This window comes from Vicia villosa, unplaced genomic scaffold (genome assembly GCF_029867415.1).
Source record: "Vicia villosa cultivar HV-30 ecotype Madison, WI unplaced genomic scaffold, Vvil1.0 ctg.001554F_1_1, whole genome shotgun sequence".
In the NCBI taxonomy this organism is placed as follows: Eukaryota; Viridiplantae; Streptophyta; class Magnoliopsida; order Fabales; family Fabaceae; genus Vicia; species Vicia villosa.
Genome location: NW_026705662.1, coordinates 101,280 through 114,827, shown reverse-complemented (window position 1 = coordinate 114,827; position 13,548 = coordinate 101,280). Strand labels below are relative to the sequence as shown.

The 13,548-nt window shown below is 36.2% G+C and overlaps 1 protein-coding gene across 1 annotated transcript; it reads right to left on the bottom strand.

Moving 5' to 3' along the window:
* Nucleotides 1–1,715: 1,715 nt before the first annotated feature.
* Nucleotides 1,716–7,520, bottom strand: LOC131635809 (uncharacterized). The gene is made up of 9 exons (XM_058906455.1): nucleotides 7,366–7,520; nucleotides 5,589–7,231; nucleotides 5,268–5,494; nucleotides 4,849–5,181; nucleotides 3,832–4,078; nucleotides 3,569–3,697; nucleotides 3,267–3,482; nucleotides 2,959–3,082; nucleotides 1,716–2,271 (listed from the first exon to the last, which is right to left on the bottom strand). Exons 2-9 carry the CDS (start codon nucleotides 7,143–7,145, stop codon nucleotides 2,033–2,035), a joined length of 3,072 nt encoding a protein of 1,023 aa, XP_058762438.1. The 5' UTR covers nucleotides 7,146–7,231; nucleotides 7,366–7,520; the 3' UTR covers nucleotides 1,716–2,032.
* Between the last annotated feature and the right edge of the window lie 6,028 nt (nucleotides 7,521–13,548).

Sequence of the window (13,548 nt, the reverse complement as noted above, 5' to 3'; positions counted from 1 at the left end):
GAGTTTTGTATATCCTTTTTGACCCAGACAAGTTGGTGCATAGTGTCATCTGCTTGTACTGGACGCTGTGATACTTCAAGATAAAATGGACTGCAAAAGAAATTACATCTAAAGTTGTTGTGAAAGATCTGCCCAAAATATAGTTTTAGACGTTTTGCAGGAACCACCGAGAATTGTTGGTCCACCGTCCTAGAATTTCTTCCCTCTCCAAAGTTGACCATCATCTTGATGTCCCCCAGGTAGATGTGGGAATATCCCAGATCAGGTCAGTCCTTATAAAGCATGAAGCTAACCTATGATAAATTGTTAAAGTTCGAGTTTGACCTCTAGTAAATTATAGGCCTTTTTTAGCCTAGCCTAGTCTTTTTAAAAGTATGGACTGACCTTAAAACCTATTTCACATCAAGACGTTTAAAAATGTTCGTTTTATCTATTCTTAAATAGACTACGCGGCCTTTTATATATTATTTGCCCTAGTTTCTAATAGATATGCATATATGACCGAACTATCAGGCCTCGTAGACTATTTTTTAATAGGTTTATATTCTGGATTCTGACCTATTAAATTAAATAGGTTTTTATAAAATTTAAGTCTAATTAAATTTTTTATTAAATATGTCAGACCAGATAAAAATATGTCCAACTATAGGCTTTTGTAAGCCAGCATAGCGTGTTCCCATCCTGTCCCAGACGGGTTATTATGTCATTGATAAATTATGAAAACCTATAAGTTGGTGTCATTGATAACTTATGAAAATCAATAAGTTAGTCCTTCGTAGGTCACAACTTTTTCCTCTTCGGCCCTAGCTTAATAACCTATTTTTAAAAATAAATATCTCATACTCTATTATATTCTTTTGTTATTAAATGCAGAACTAAATTATATTAACAATTTTTCTTGAAATATGAGAGACAAATTATCAAGGTTTAAATAGTCTTTTTGGTTCTTGTAAGTTGATGAATTTTTATTTTTCGTCTCTGTATTTTTTTTGGATAAAATCTTGTTGGATTTCATTTGATTTTAATCCCTAAAATTAAAATCTATAGAAAAATCTGCAGGTTTTCGGCAAAATTTCTTACGAATTTTTCTGCGGATTTTAACTTTAAAAACTAAAACAAAAAGAATTTTAACATTCATGAATTATTTTAAAAAATATACTTATATATAGTGGAAAGAAAAACAAAAACTCTACAACTTCCAGAGACAAAAAGACTATTTTAACCAATTATCAATATCCTAATTGCAACACTCTCATTTTTAACAAAAAAAAATAAAAAATACAGGGAAGAAAAACAAAAACTCTACGACGACTTCCGGAGACTCATCATGCGTGATGCTTAGAATAAATTTAGTCTTAACATAATTGGCTTGATTGGAATGTATCGACTCCTGATATTAGTAACAACAAAGATCATTGGTAGTTAGTCTTCTGAGTTTCTGTTGATGAAATTTGAAAAGTTGGGAAACTCTTAGACCTTTGTCAATAACCCTATAATTGGAAATTATCTTCATTTGAATAATTACTCAAGTTTACTACATTTTGTAGCTTAGAGTTGGCTCTATCCAACACAACCTTGTATGAGATCATCATTATGAAACTAATGTTGAAGACCCATGCAAAGCTTCATCTAGCAGTACAAGTTGCAAGTTATTAATAAACTCTCAATGCCATTTAATGAATAGGTTAATAATGTCGGGGCCAAACATTCAGCTCTTAGAATAAATTATTTACTGAATAAACTGATGCATTTCAAAGTTACACATAGTATAAAGAAAACAACAACAAAAATGAAAACACCATTGAATCGGTATCGGTCCGCACGCCTTTCCGTGCTACCTCTTAGCAACTAAACAAAACTATCTCAAAACTCTCAACAAGAGTATGTATGAACTTCATATTTGCATGAGAAAGGTAAAAACTCAAGCAAATATATTAAAGCCACTTTCCAGCTATTATTTTCTTATGTAAATGTAAGCAAATCAAGTGAACTATTATAGTCCTCAAAAAGGATGCATCATATGCAAAGCTTTTCAGAATGGGAAGTTGACTGGCTCGCGTTGAAGGGCTTTCTCAGCAATCTCAGCTTGCTCTCTCTGGTGAACCTTGAGGAAACCAGTTGCTGTGGCTGCAGATGGAGCGCGACCGACGTATTTAACGTCATCAAAACCACCTCTGCCTACAGCTTTCATGGAAGATACAAGTCGGGGTAAGATGTAAGTGTATCCACCCATGTTCATTGGTTCTTCTTGACACCAAACAACCTCTGCATCTGTAAGAAACAAAACAGAAGACAAAAATGTAAGAAAAATAGCCATGAAGTTAAAAATAAATTAAAGTCTCACCATCTTCAATGTTTAAAATGTTAAAACAGCTCATTGAAAAATTATTGGCAGAACTATTTGATATAACTATGACTGTATAAGTAGTTTGGATCCCCTCAAATACTTGAGGATAGCAAAGTTAAGTATTTAATATTTTAATGAATAACGGGCCCGGCACCAATGCCCATTTCGCCCGCACTTTTTTGCAGGGCGGGGCAAGGATTTAGGCATGCATCATCTACTATAGCCCGTGCCCGCCCCGTTTTATTGCAGGTGCAGGCAATAACATGAGTTTTGCAACTTTTAAGGTTTTGTGGGTGCAGAGCCTGTCAGGCCCACTCACCCTCATTTTTTTGCGGAGCCGGGCCAAGGTTTTAGGCCCACACCTTTACTATGCCCGTCCCGTCCTGTTTTTTCGGGATTTTACGGGACAGGCCTAAACGGGGCAGGTATGCCTGTTTGCCACCTACTTGAGGTGATCCAAACTCAGGTAAAAAATGCAACAGGAAAAGGAGAAATTTTAAATCTTACTACCTAACAGAAAGACAGTTTAGTTAGAATCATCTTGGATATACACTTTAACAACCTCTAAAATTACACATACTTGGATATCTTCTAAAACTAAAAATACATACTTGGATATCGTTTAAGCTCTCGTTGGACAAGGTCGTAAGGGAAAGGACAAAGCTGTTCCACCCTACATATTGCAACATCCGATGCATCAACCTTAGATCGCTGCTCATCAAGTTCATAGTAAACCTGCAGGAGATAGTCGGTTTCTTTAGTCAGAAAGAGTGTGCTTGGAAAATATGCAAACCCTGGTACTATATTAAATTGAAGGACTGTATTAAATTGAAGGACGAGATATTTAGTTCAAAAACATTTGTTAAAAATCCACAAGATGAAATTGCACAAAAACTTGGTTAATATGGCCACCACAAACCTTTCCAGAGCAGAGTACTAAACGTCTAATACCCTCTTCAACAGTGGAGTGGTCGTTTCGGTCTTTTATGAGACGCTTAAATCTAGTTCCCTGTTTGTCAAAACCAGGATGCCCTTGGACATCATCAAACTCTGATAGGTTTGATCTGCAAGCCTTGCTACGAAGTAGATTCTTAGGGGACATTACAATTAGCGGTTTTCGGAATTCTCTATGAATCTGCACGAATAAAAACAGCAGGATAAGGAGAAAGAAAAGGAACTTTAATTTAAAAAATCAACATTAAAACCTATTAGTGTACCCACCTGCCTCCTTAAAACATGGAAAAAGTTGGCAGGAGTTGTGACATTCACAATCTGCATATTACACTCCTGAATCTGTTTCCTAAGAGTTGGATCCATCTCAGGGATAATATATGGATTGTCATCAGCCATCTGCCATGAAATCAGAGAATATGTTAATTCACTCTTTTGATCACTAACTAAACACACACAAAAATGAGGCAAACAAACAATAGCCAAACTTGGCGAAATGATTCCAGCAGAAGATAGAAAAAAGGGTAGTGAACCTGAAGAAAGCGTTCCAATCTAGCACTTGAATGCTCGGGGCCCTGGCCATCATAACCATGAGGAAGCAACACAACTAGCCCAGTTTGACGGAGCCACTTGGACTCACCAGAAGCCAAGAAATTGTCAAATATCACATGAGCCCCATTAGCAAAATCTCCAAATTGTGCTTCCCAAATTATCAATGAATTGGGGTTTTCCATTGAGTAACCCAATTCAAATCCAAGAACAGCAAACTCTGAAAGTGAGCTGCATATTGTTTCAAAAACTTATTAGAGAAGAGACTTGAAATAGAAAAAATACATCATTCGTTCAATACAAATATCAGATTTTTTGCCACAAGTAGAATATCAATTGGAGTACACCTCAAATTTTATAATATTAAAGATTATCTTGCCATACAGGAGAAGGCACACACAACATAACAAGACCTTGTAACACTTAGAGATGTCCTCATTATTGAGGGATCAAGATCTGATTCTAATAAAATTTAGCTTTCATTGCAAACACAGTCCAAGTGTCTTACTGTTCCTATATTATTCCAATTTCCCAACTAATATTCTGAAATGTAACCCAATATTTTTCTAGACTAATAAAATTTCTCTAAAATATTTTAATGACAAACAGTTTAAGCAAAGCACTACAAACAATATAATTCAGAAAAAATGTCAGTAATCAAAACTAAAATAGTATTTGGGAAACAAATGGAAGCAATAAATATTCAACAGATGGCATGAAAATATGGCAAAACAAACATTGATTTCAAAGTAGGAAGCAACTACAGCCAAATAACCATGATTCTTTTAAAAGAAAAATAGTAATTTGAAGGGAATGCATAATAACTGTGTAGTTCAACAAAATAGTTGCACATGTGTGATATATGTTTGTAGCTTGAAGAAAACAGACTCAAAGACAAGCAAATACAAGATACAGAGGTCATAGTCTTAGGAACTGGTCGACAAAACAGTAAGAAAGCTGACATAGATAAGATAGACATGTATGCATAGAAGAAAGCATACCTGTTGCTAACAGTAAACATCTCTTCATCTTGGTTCATTATAACATTGTCAAGGGGGCAATATTTCTCCCCAGTAGCCTGATCGTGAACTACAGAGTGACGGTGACTAAAAGTACCTCTTTCAACATCCTGGCCACTCAATCGAACATGGTTACCTTCAACAAGCAAGGTAGCAAAAGCAAGTGCCTCTCCGAATCCCCAGTCAATATCTTCACCAGTTTCAATCATTTGAGCACGTTGTTCATAAATCCTCTTTACTGCTTTGTGAGGTGTGAAATTTTCAGGGATAGTTGTGATTGCTTTTCCAACTGTTTTCAAGATCTCTGGTTTCACACTGAATGGGGAAGTTCAAGTATTACAGAAATGTGATACAAATAATAAAAAAGACTAAAGAAAAAAATTATATTAAATTTACCATACCCAGTGTTTCGGACACGGGAAAGCTGTTCGGGCGACTTAAAGCCTAGCCAGTATGCTGAAAGCCAATCTCTTCTTTTAGGAATGTAATCTTTGCTAGCTTGAAATTCTTCATTAAGAATTGATGTGACCTTCTTGTGTATCTTATCAATGTCATCTTGTGTCACCTCGCCCGTTGCCAAAAGTTGCTTCTGATAGATTTCAAGAGTTGAAGGATGGCTTCTGATGACCTATATTAAGCCAACAAAGTTACAAATCTGATTGACTTGTTCAAAAGCAATGTGCATACAAAAAGAAGAAAAGCTTAATAACAAAAGGGCTAACCTTGTACATCTTAGGCTGTGTGAAAGATGGTTCGTCAATCTCATTGTGGCCAAATCGACGATAACACACCAAGTCCACAACCACATCTGAATGGAAAGTTTGGCGCCACTCGGCAGCAAGTTCACAGGCATGAACAACTGCTTCCACATCATCACCATTAACATGAAAGATGGGACATTCTAAAGCTTTAGCAACATCTGTGCAATACTGTGAAGACCTGCCAGACATTGGATCAGTTGTAAATGCAACTTGATTGTTTAACACAATATGGATAGTCCCACCAGTAGTGTAATTTGGAAGAGCACTTAAATGCAGTGTTTCATAGACCACACCCTGTCCAGCAAAACTACCGTCTCCATGAAGTAAAATTCCCATGTTTTTTGTCCTGTCCACATCATTTGAATAATACTGCTTAGCTCGAGTTTTCCCAACAACCACAGGGTCGACAGCTTCCAAGTGACTGGGATTTGCCACCAAAGACAAATGTATCCTCTTGCCACCTCGTGTAGGGCGATCATAAGACGTTCCCAAGTGATACTTAACATCACCAGTTCCAGTGTAAAGCCCAACTTCATCCTCCGGTGAGAGACCACCGCTGAACTCACAGAAGATTTGGCGGAGCGGCTTCCTAACCACATTACCCAAAACATTCAATCTTCCCCTGTGTGCCATTCCAATAACTATGCTCTCAACCCCAAGATCAGATGCTCTATCAAACATTTCTTTCATGCCAGGAATAAGAGTCTCCCCTCCTTCAAGCCCAAACCTCTTAGCCGAAGTCCACTTGGTAGCCAAAAAGTTCTCAAACAGCGAACTCCAAGCAAGCCTATCAAATATAGCCTCACGACGCTCCCTGGTAAATTGCACCGGTGTAGGAGTCTCAATTTTATCCCTAAGCCAATTACACTTCTCACGATCCGAAATATGCATATACTCATAACCAATACTCCCACAATAAGCCTGCTCAAGACGAGTCAATATAGATCTAAGCGTCTGAACAGGCCTATTCTCAGACAAAAAACCAGCCATCCTCCAAACCCCCAAAAAGAACTCCCTATCAAGATCCGCCTCAGAAAACCCATAAAGCGCAGGATCCAAATCATCCGGAATCTGCCTCGCCTCAAGATTCAACGGATCCAACTTCGCCTTCATATGCCCATTAACCTGATACGCCCTAACCATCAACAACAACCTCATACTCTCCTGAATCGTCTGCCCCGAAATCCCCGGCGAAGTAGAAGCCTGCCCCACAAAATTCCTGAAGAAATTATCCCACGACTCGTCAACACTATTCGGATCCGCCTCCCAGGCCCTCTGAAGCTCCTCCAAATACACACTACTCGTCCCATCTAAAAAACTATCAGTCAACCTCGAAAGCGGAACCGCCCTCGGCGCTGGCGCCGCAGCCTGCTCCTTAAAAACAGATGTATGAAACTTCCTCCCATTTAATGAAGGAAGCACTCTCGCCCTAGATACAAGATACGAAGATCCACCTTGTGATAGGGTTCTCTTAATAGCTTGCTTTGCTATACTACTACCAACTCTAAACCAAGCCATCACTAATTTCTCAATCCAACAAAATCAATCCAACAAAATTACCAACAGAATTTCAAAGATCCAATATCAGCAACGTTGTATAGCATCTATAACAATCAAAAGAGAACCAAATCAAACACTGTAAAAAAATTCATGAAAAATGCGAGAGATGCATGAAATGAAATCGATGGAATTAAACGATTGAATGATGAAAATTGAGAGATGGATTGGAAGTGCGAACCTGAGTGGAAGGAAATTGGGGGAGAAGCGAAAACGACGAACCCTAATCGCGTGGGAGCGAAGCGGTTGCTGATGTGAGAGAGAGAGAGAGAGAGAGAGAGAGAGAGAGAGAGAGAGAGAGAGAGAGAGAGATTTATGTAGGAATGATAAAAAATGGAAAATTCAACGTTTTTGTTTTATCGAACTTCTCGAAGGAGCAACGTGTTTTTTTTCTACATTATTTTTTTAGATGTGTGTGAAGTGTGATGATGTATTTGCATTGACCAAAATTATTTTATTTTTAGTATTTTTAGTATATTTATTACCAATGCTTAATAGTATATAGAAAAGAAGTTGTATTTAACAACGTACTACTTGTATTTAATTTGTTATTTTCACCGTCTCATAATAACTATTTCATTTGTATATTTTTTTTAGGGTACTTGAGTACACTCGAGTGGTGTGGAATTTCCGATAAGAGATATGGTCGTTGCTTTTCATCTTTTCATTTTGTATCTGCTATGTTGCTTACTTGAATAGCCTTTTCTTATATAAGGGCTAATTAAATTTATGAATCGGTGAATGACTTGAATTCTCCTCCAAAATTAAATTGAACAACTTTGATTGTTGTGTTAAGCTGTGTAGCAACATACTTCTAGAATAGTTTGAAGGCATTTATAGCATCAATTTTATTCTTGAGTAGATATAGTATACTTGAAAAATGCATCAACAAAAGTTATATAATAAGAGTATCCATTGCTTGGAGGATTGGGAGAAGGACCAATAAATCAGTATGAACAACATAAAAAATAGGAGTATGAGTGGTATTCGACAAAAGAGCATGTATTATATGTGATTTATCAAGACAATAAGAATTGAATATTCTACTAAGTCTTTATCCTTGCATTGAATTTTACAAAATTGAAACACATTAAGGATAGTCTTAAAGTTGGCATGACTTAACCTAGCATGTCATAAAAAGGCTTTATTAGAAACAAGATTTAATGCAGTAGTATTATCAACAAAAGCGGATTCTAGAAGTAATTACAAATTGAAGTTATTGCTTGAAGATGCAGGAGCAAGATTATTGAAGTAGTATAAACCACTCCCATCAAGAAATCCTTCAAGTATAAGCAACTTACATGACTGTGATTTCACATAGCACTTGTTAGCATGAAATTCAAAATATGCATCATTATCCTTAGAAAACTTTGAAACAAACATCAGATTATTAGTTATTTGAGGGACATGCATTAAATGGTTTAGATGAAGTACTGGTTTTGACATACATTTTAACCTGACATTTGTATGACCAATTGATTGAACTAACATGTTATGTTCATTACCAATTACTACATGCTTAGGTCCAATACATGACAATTTCATATGCAAGTTAGATGCAGTAGGAGTTATGAGATGTGATGTACCTAAGTCTACACCAAGTCTGAGCTTTAAGGTCTTGAGGAATTTGAAATTTCTCTTGATGTGCTAGACGTGTGTTTTCCTGAGTGGTTGTTGATGCTTGAGATTCCTGAGTGTATGGTGCATTGCTTGAATCATTTGTTGAAAACCCTTGAGATTGAGCTTTGGTTGGTGTAGGATCAAATGATTCATTAAATCTATATCAGCATTCTATCACTGAGTGATCATATTTATTGTAGAGCTAAGAACTTGGTATGTTACCACAAGTATAGCTTTACCTTCCATGACCTCTTCCACGAGTTGTTCAATATTTTGGCTCAAAATGTATGATTTGTACAAAAGTTATAGTCAATTTCACCTACTCCAGAGGTACTTGAAGCTTGTGCTATATTGGTTGTTGCAATTGGTTTAGCAAGTTCTTGCCAATACTTATCACGTTGAGCCTCTTGCACATAGAGTGAAGTTTTTGTTGGTGTAAGCCCCAAAGGCCAATATTCTCGGTACTTGTACTGAATTATTTATTAATAATAAAAGACATTTCATTATTGTAATTGTTTTTCCAAAATAATAAAGTCCCTAGAATAGCTAGTTCGTTTAATGAAATGTTAAGTGTGACTTAATCATAAGATCCCATTAAACATAAGGACATTATTCTTAAAGTATTTGTAGTTGAGCTTTATTATGAAGTAGGATAACATTAAAGCATTAAGATTATTATGTAGATAGTCTGATGCACATATCTCATGGATCATGGATAATGAGTTATCAAGTCTTAACAGAGATATGAATATTATGAGTAATATTTATACTAGATTGACCCGCTATGAGAGTACAACATAGAATGTTATGTAAAGTGTCATAAGTTATTCTCATGGTGATAGTGGTGTATACCACCCTTCGATCTGATACCATTATGGACCCTAAATTTGGAATCAAGTACTTTATTGTTGATCAAACATTGTTTGTAATTGGATGACCATGAAGACAGATTATGGGTACTCCACATAGCATGTTAAGGAACATGACCTAGATGGAAGTTGCCCATCTTGCGTAACAGGATAAATGTCTACGGGCCCAATATTGAATTGGACAAGGGTGACACAGTTTATTCCTTGTGTTCAATATATACATAACGGTAAAAGGATAATTATGCATACAAATATTATCACGGAAAAGGTTTTGTCATATCACATGACATTTTCGTGACTTGGATAGCAATAATGTGTTGCTAGATATTACTCATTGTTTATCATGTTAAATGGATGATTTGATATAATTGTCAACGCCGCGGGAACCTACAAGATCACACGCATTAAGATAGATTAATGAGAGATGGAGTAAATAAGAAAAAAACGTAAGGTACGGTGCACTTAAGTGAATTGTAGAACACCGTAAGGTACAACGCACTTAAGTAGAATACGGAATATGGTAAGATATCACGCGCTTAAGTGATATAAGGTACACCATAAGGTATGGTGCACGTGCACTTAAGTGGGATTCTTAACTTACAGCCCACACAAGTGGTTCTATAAATAGAACCCTTATGCATAAGCATTATTACTTGATGAAATTTTTGTATGTGAAACCCTAGCCGTATTTTCTTTCTCCCTCTCACTCAAAGCCTTCATTCGTAGCAGTTAGCACTGAGACTGAAGGAACTTTATTCGTGTGGACTGAGTAGAGGCGTTGTTCTTCATTTAATGCTCGTGATCACTCATTCGATTTTATGTCAAAGGTTTTAATCGCCAAAAGAGGTGATCATTTATATAATTGATCCTGCTTGTTAGTACCATGGTTTTCGAATTAGCAAAAATTTCACTAAAACATGGTTCATGATAGATGTTAAGCAAGATGTCATAACATCTTGATCAAGCTGATACAGCAAAGCGTGAAGGTTGCATTAAAGAAAGATGTTATGCCAGATGTTGTGATATGCTGAACCAAAACATCAGTATAGGTTATTTTTAATCTTGACAAATTTAATTTGATTTTGTGATATTTCTTTTGGATATATTATAGATATTTACGCAGGTTAAGAAGATTTAATCTTGAACAAGTGATCTAATCTCCAACTGTACATAAGTTTCAAAAATTGGATATTGAGACAATTTAGAAAACTTAATGTTGTGTTTCAATATTTAAGGAGGTTCTCTGCACAGTTGGTGCAGCTCTCAGTTTGTGGATCAAGTAATATTTTTATGAAGATTTCGAAGCCCGTGAACTAGTAAGGAGTATTTAAAGAGAACCTTATACCTAATGTAACCAAGTTTTTCATAATTTTAAAATTAGGGGAAGGTTACAAGTCTTAGATTTTGAGACTCTCTTGTGTTTTAAATCACACATGTATCGGTTGATACCATATGGTAGACTGATTGTTACTTGACTATTTGCCAAGTTATTGTTGTCACTCTTAAAGCTTTTAAGCTTAGAGTTGAATATTGTTCTTGGTTGAAGCTTTTAAGAAAAATTAAGTATTATTCTTAGTTAAGGTTCTTGACTAAGTATTATTTTGTACTGAAAGTGTAATCTTCTGTTTTGGTTACTAGCTACTAGGTTTGTGATTAGTTTTTGTCACTAGGATTGTGACTTATTTTGTCACTGGGATTGTGACTTATTCTGAAACAATAACTGGAATTGGGATTGTTTTTATCACTGCGGTGATTGAAAGGGAAATGGGATTTCTCATATCTAGATGGTGATTTCTAGGTAGAAGTTGCACGGGGTAGGATTAGGCGAGAAGTTGTAAGCTGGGACTGTTAGGATTTGACGTAATACTATCATAGTGAATTTTCTTCCTGGCTTGGTAGCCCCAAGAGTATGTGATATTGCACCAAACTGGGTTAACAATTGATTGTGTGATTTACCATTCTGCAATATATTTTTGCATATTTTACAATTTGGTTTATGTTGTTATGTTCTATCTATCAACAAATGTTGTAACATTTATCTTGACATCATGTTCTAATGTTGGGACATCAGCAGTGATGTAACACCCTTCTAAACCCCGCGACAATTTAAGTAAATATATCAGAGTAAAAACATAAATGCAAGGGTGCCACGATTATTTAAAAACAAATAAACCAATCATGGTCAAGTCATGCTTCATTAGGAAACGATTTACCAAAAACACAGTCATGTTTATCACAGCGGAATAAGAAACATCATCAATACAACCAAATGGAATTATAATCCAACACCAAATGAAATAGAGTAATCTCATAAAACTCTATAAATATCGTCCCCCAGTGTTACAAGATCAGAGCATGACCGACACGACCTAACATAAACGGATAAACTCTACGAGTCATCCTCACCGAGCACTAATGCCGCTACTCCTCAATCTGAAAATGACAACATGTAAGGGTGAGTCTCATTCTCAATTAGTAAATATTATGCAATTCATAAGCAACAAGCGTCATAATATACCGTTCACCCAATTATACATATTCAGATTCACATCTATTATTCATCAATTCACACAATAATAGATTACAACACAAAACACAGAAATCCATACAATCATGTTATGACAAAATGCATATGACACAACTGACACTATGCATGTGGTACCAAAATTAGTGAATCACATTCACAGGACTTCTCTCTATGATACCGCCCATTCAAATCGCTCACACCCCACATGGGCACACGATTAACCTCATCGCTCACACCCCCATGGGCACACGATGACTGCTTACTAATCTCCGCACAATGAGAATTAGCCACCAACGATCCACTCATCAACGGGATCCATCATCAAATGCATATGAATGAATGAAACACACATAACATACTTAAAAACATCACCGAATCACGATGAACAACTCATCTCAACACCACATCACCGAATAAGTATGTACATGTTTTCAATATCATTCGAATAGTCATGCATTCATCACAATCATAATAATAATCACAACCATTTCATCATCACATCAAATACATTGTCACACCTATCTCATATGCACACAATGTTCAATTCTCATCAAGTAATTAAATCGAGTTTTAAAGAAATAAAGTTGGCCTCTTCCATATTCATCATTCATCATATAAAACATTCGATTACTTGCACAACTCCCAAAACGGCACTAAGAAAGGATTCACGAATCAAAAGATACGTCATTTTAAAGTGTTAGAAAATTCTCGTTCAACAAGGTTCGCTCAGCGACGCAAGGCAGAAGCGAATTCCTTCAGACCTCTGCTCAGCGGACCTCTAGCGACGTCAAACAGAAGTGAACTACGTTGGGACCTCCGCTCAGCGGACCTGCGATTTCAGCAATTCTCAGGTCTGCGACAGACCCTGCGTTCCACCTAATTTCAGTCCAAAATCGACTCCAGACATCACATACAGGCATATAATCATCATACATTCAATCATACACCACAAAACATCATTTAAACTCATTATTAACCAAATAGTTCACACAATCATTATCAATTTAATCCAAATTATAACACCCTAACCTAACAATCCCAATGTCTAATTGAACCAAACCATACATCAATCTACCTATTACCTAAGACCACATAATAGATACTAAAAGGAAGAGTCCCCCCTTACCTTAGGTTTGATCTTCGGTCTTCCCCTTTCCAAGCTCTTCAGTTATTTTCATGTTCTTTCTCTTCTCCCAATTGCTGTAACCCTCCTTTTCCACAATTTCCTTCTATTTTATGAGAAATAGAATAACTTTGGTTAATGAGCCTAACAAGTTAACACCTCCATTTCTCACTAACCACAACACAACCCAATAACTATTTTCCAATATTTTTCAATATTCCTCAT

Coding starts and splice junctions, on each gene's coding strand:
- LOC131635809 (XM_058906455.1), bottom strand. CDS start 7,145: ATGGCTTGGTTTAGAGTTGGTAGTAGTATAGCAAAGCAAGCTATTAAG. Junction 4,079..4,848: donor ATGTTTACTGTTAGCAACAG/GTATGCTTTCTT, acceptor AACAATATGCAG/CTCACTTTCAGAGTTTGCTG. Junction 2,272..2,958: donor AGAGCTTAAACGATATCCAA/GTATGTATTTTT, acceptor TGTTTCTTACAG/ATGCAGAGGTTGTTTGGTGT.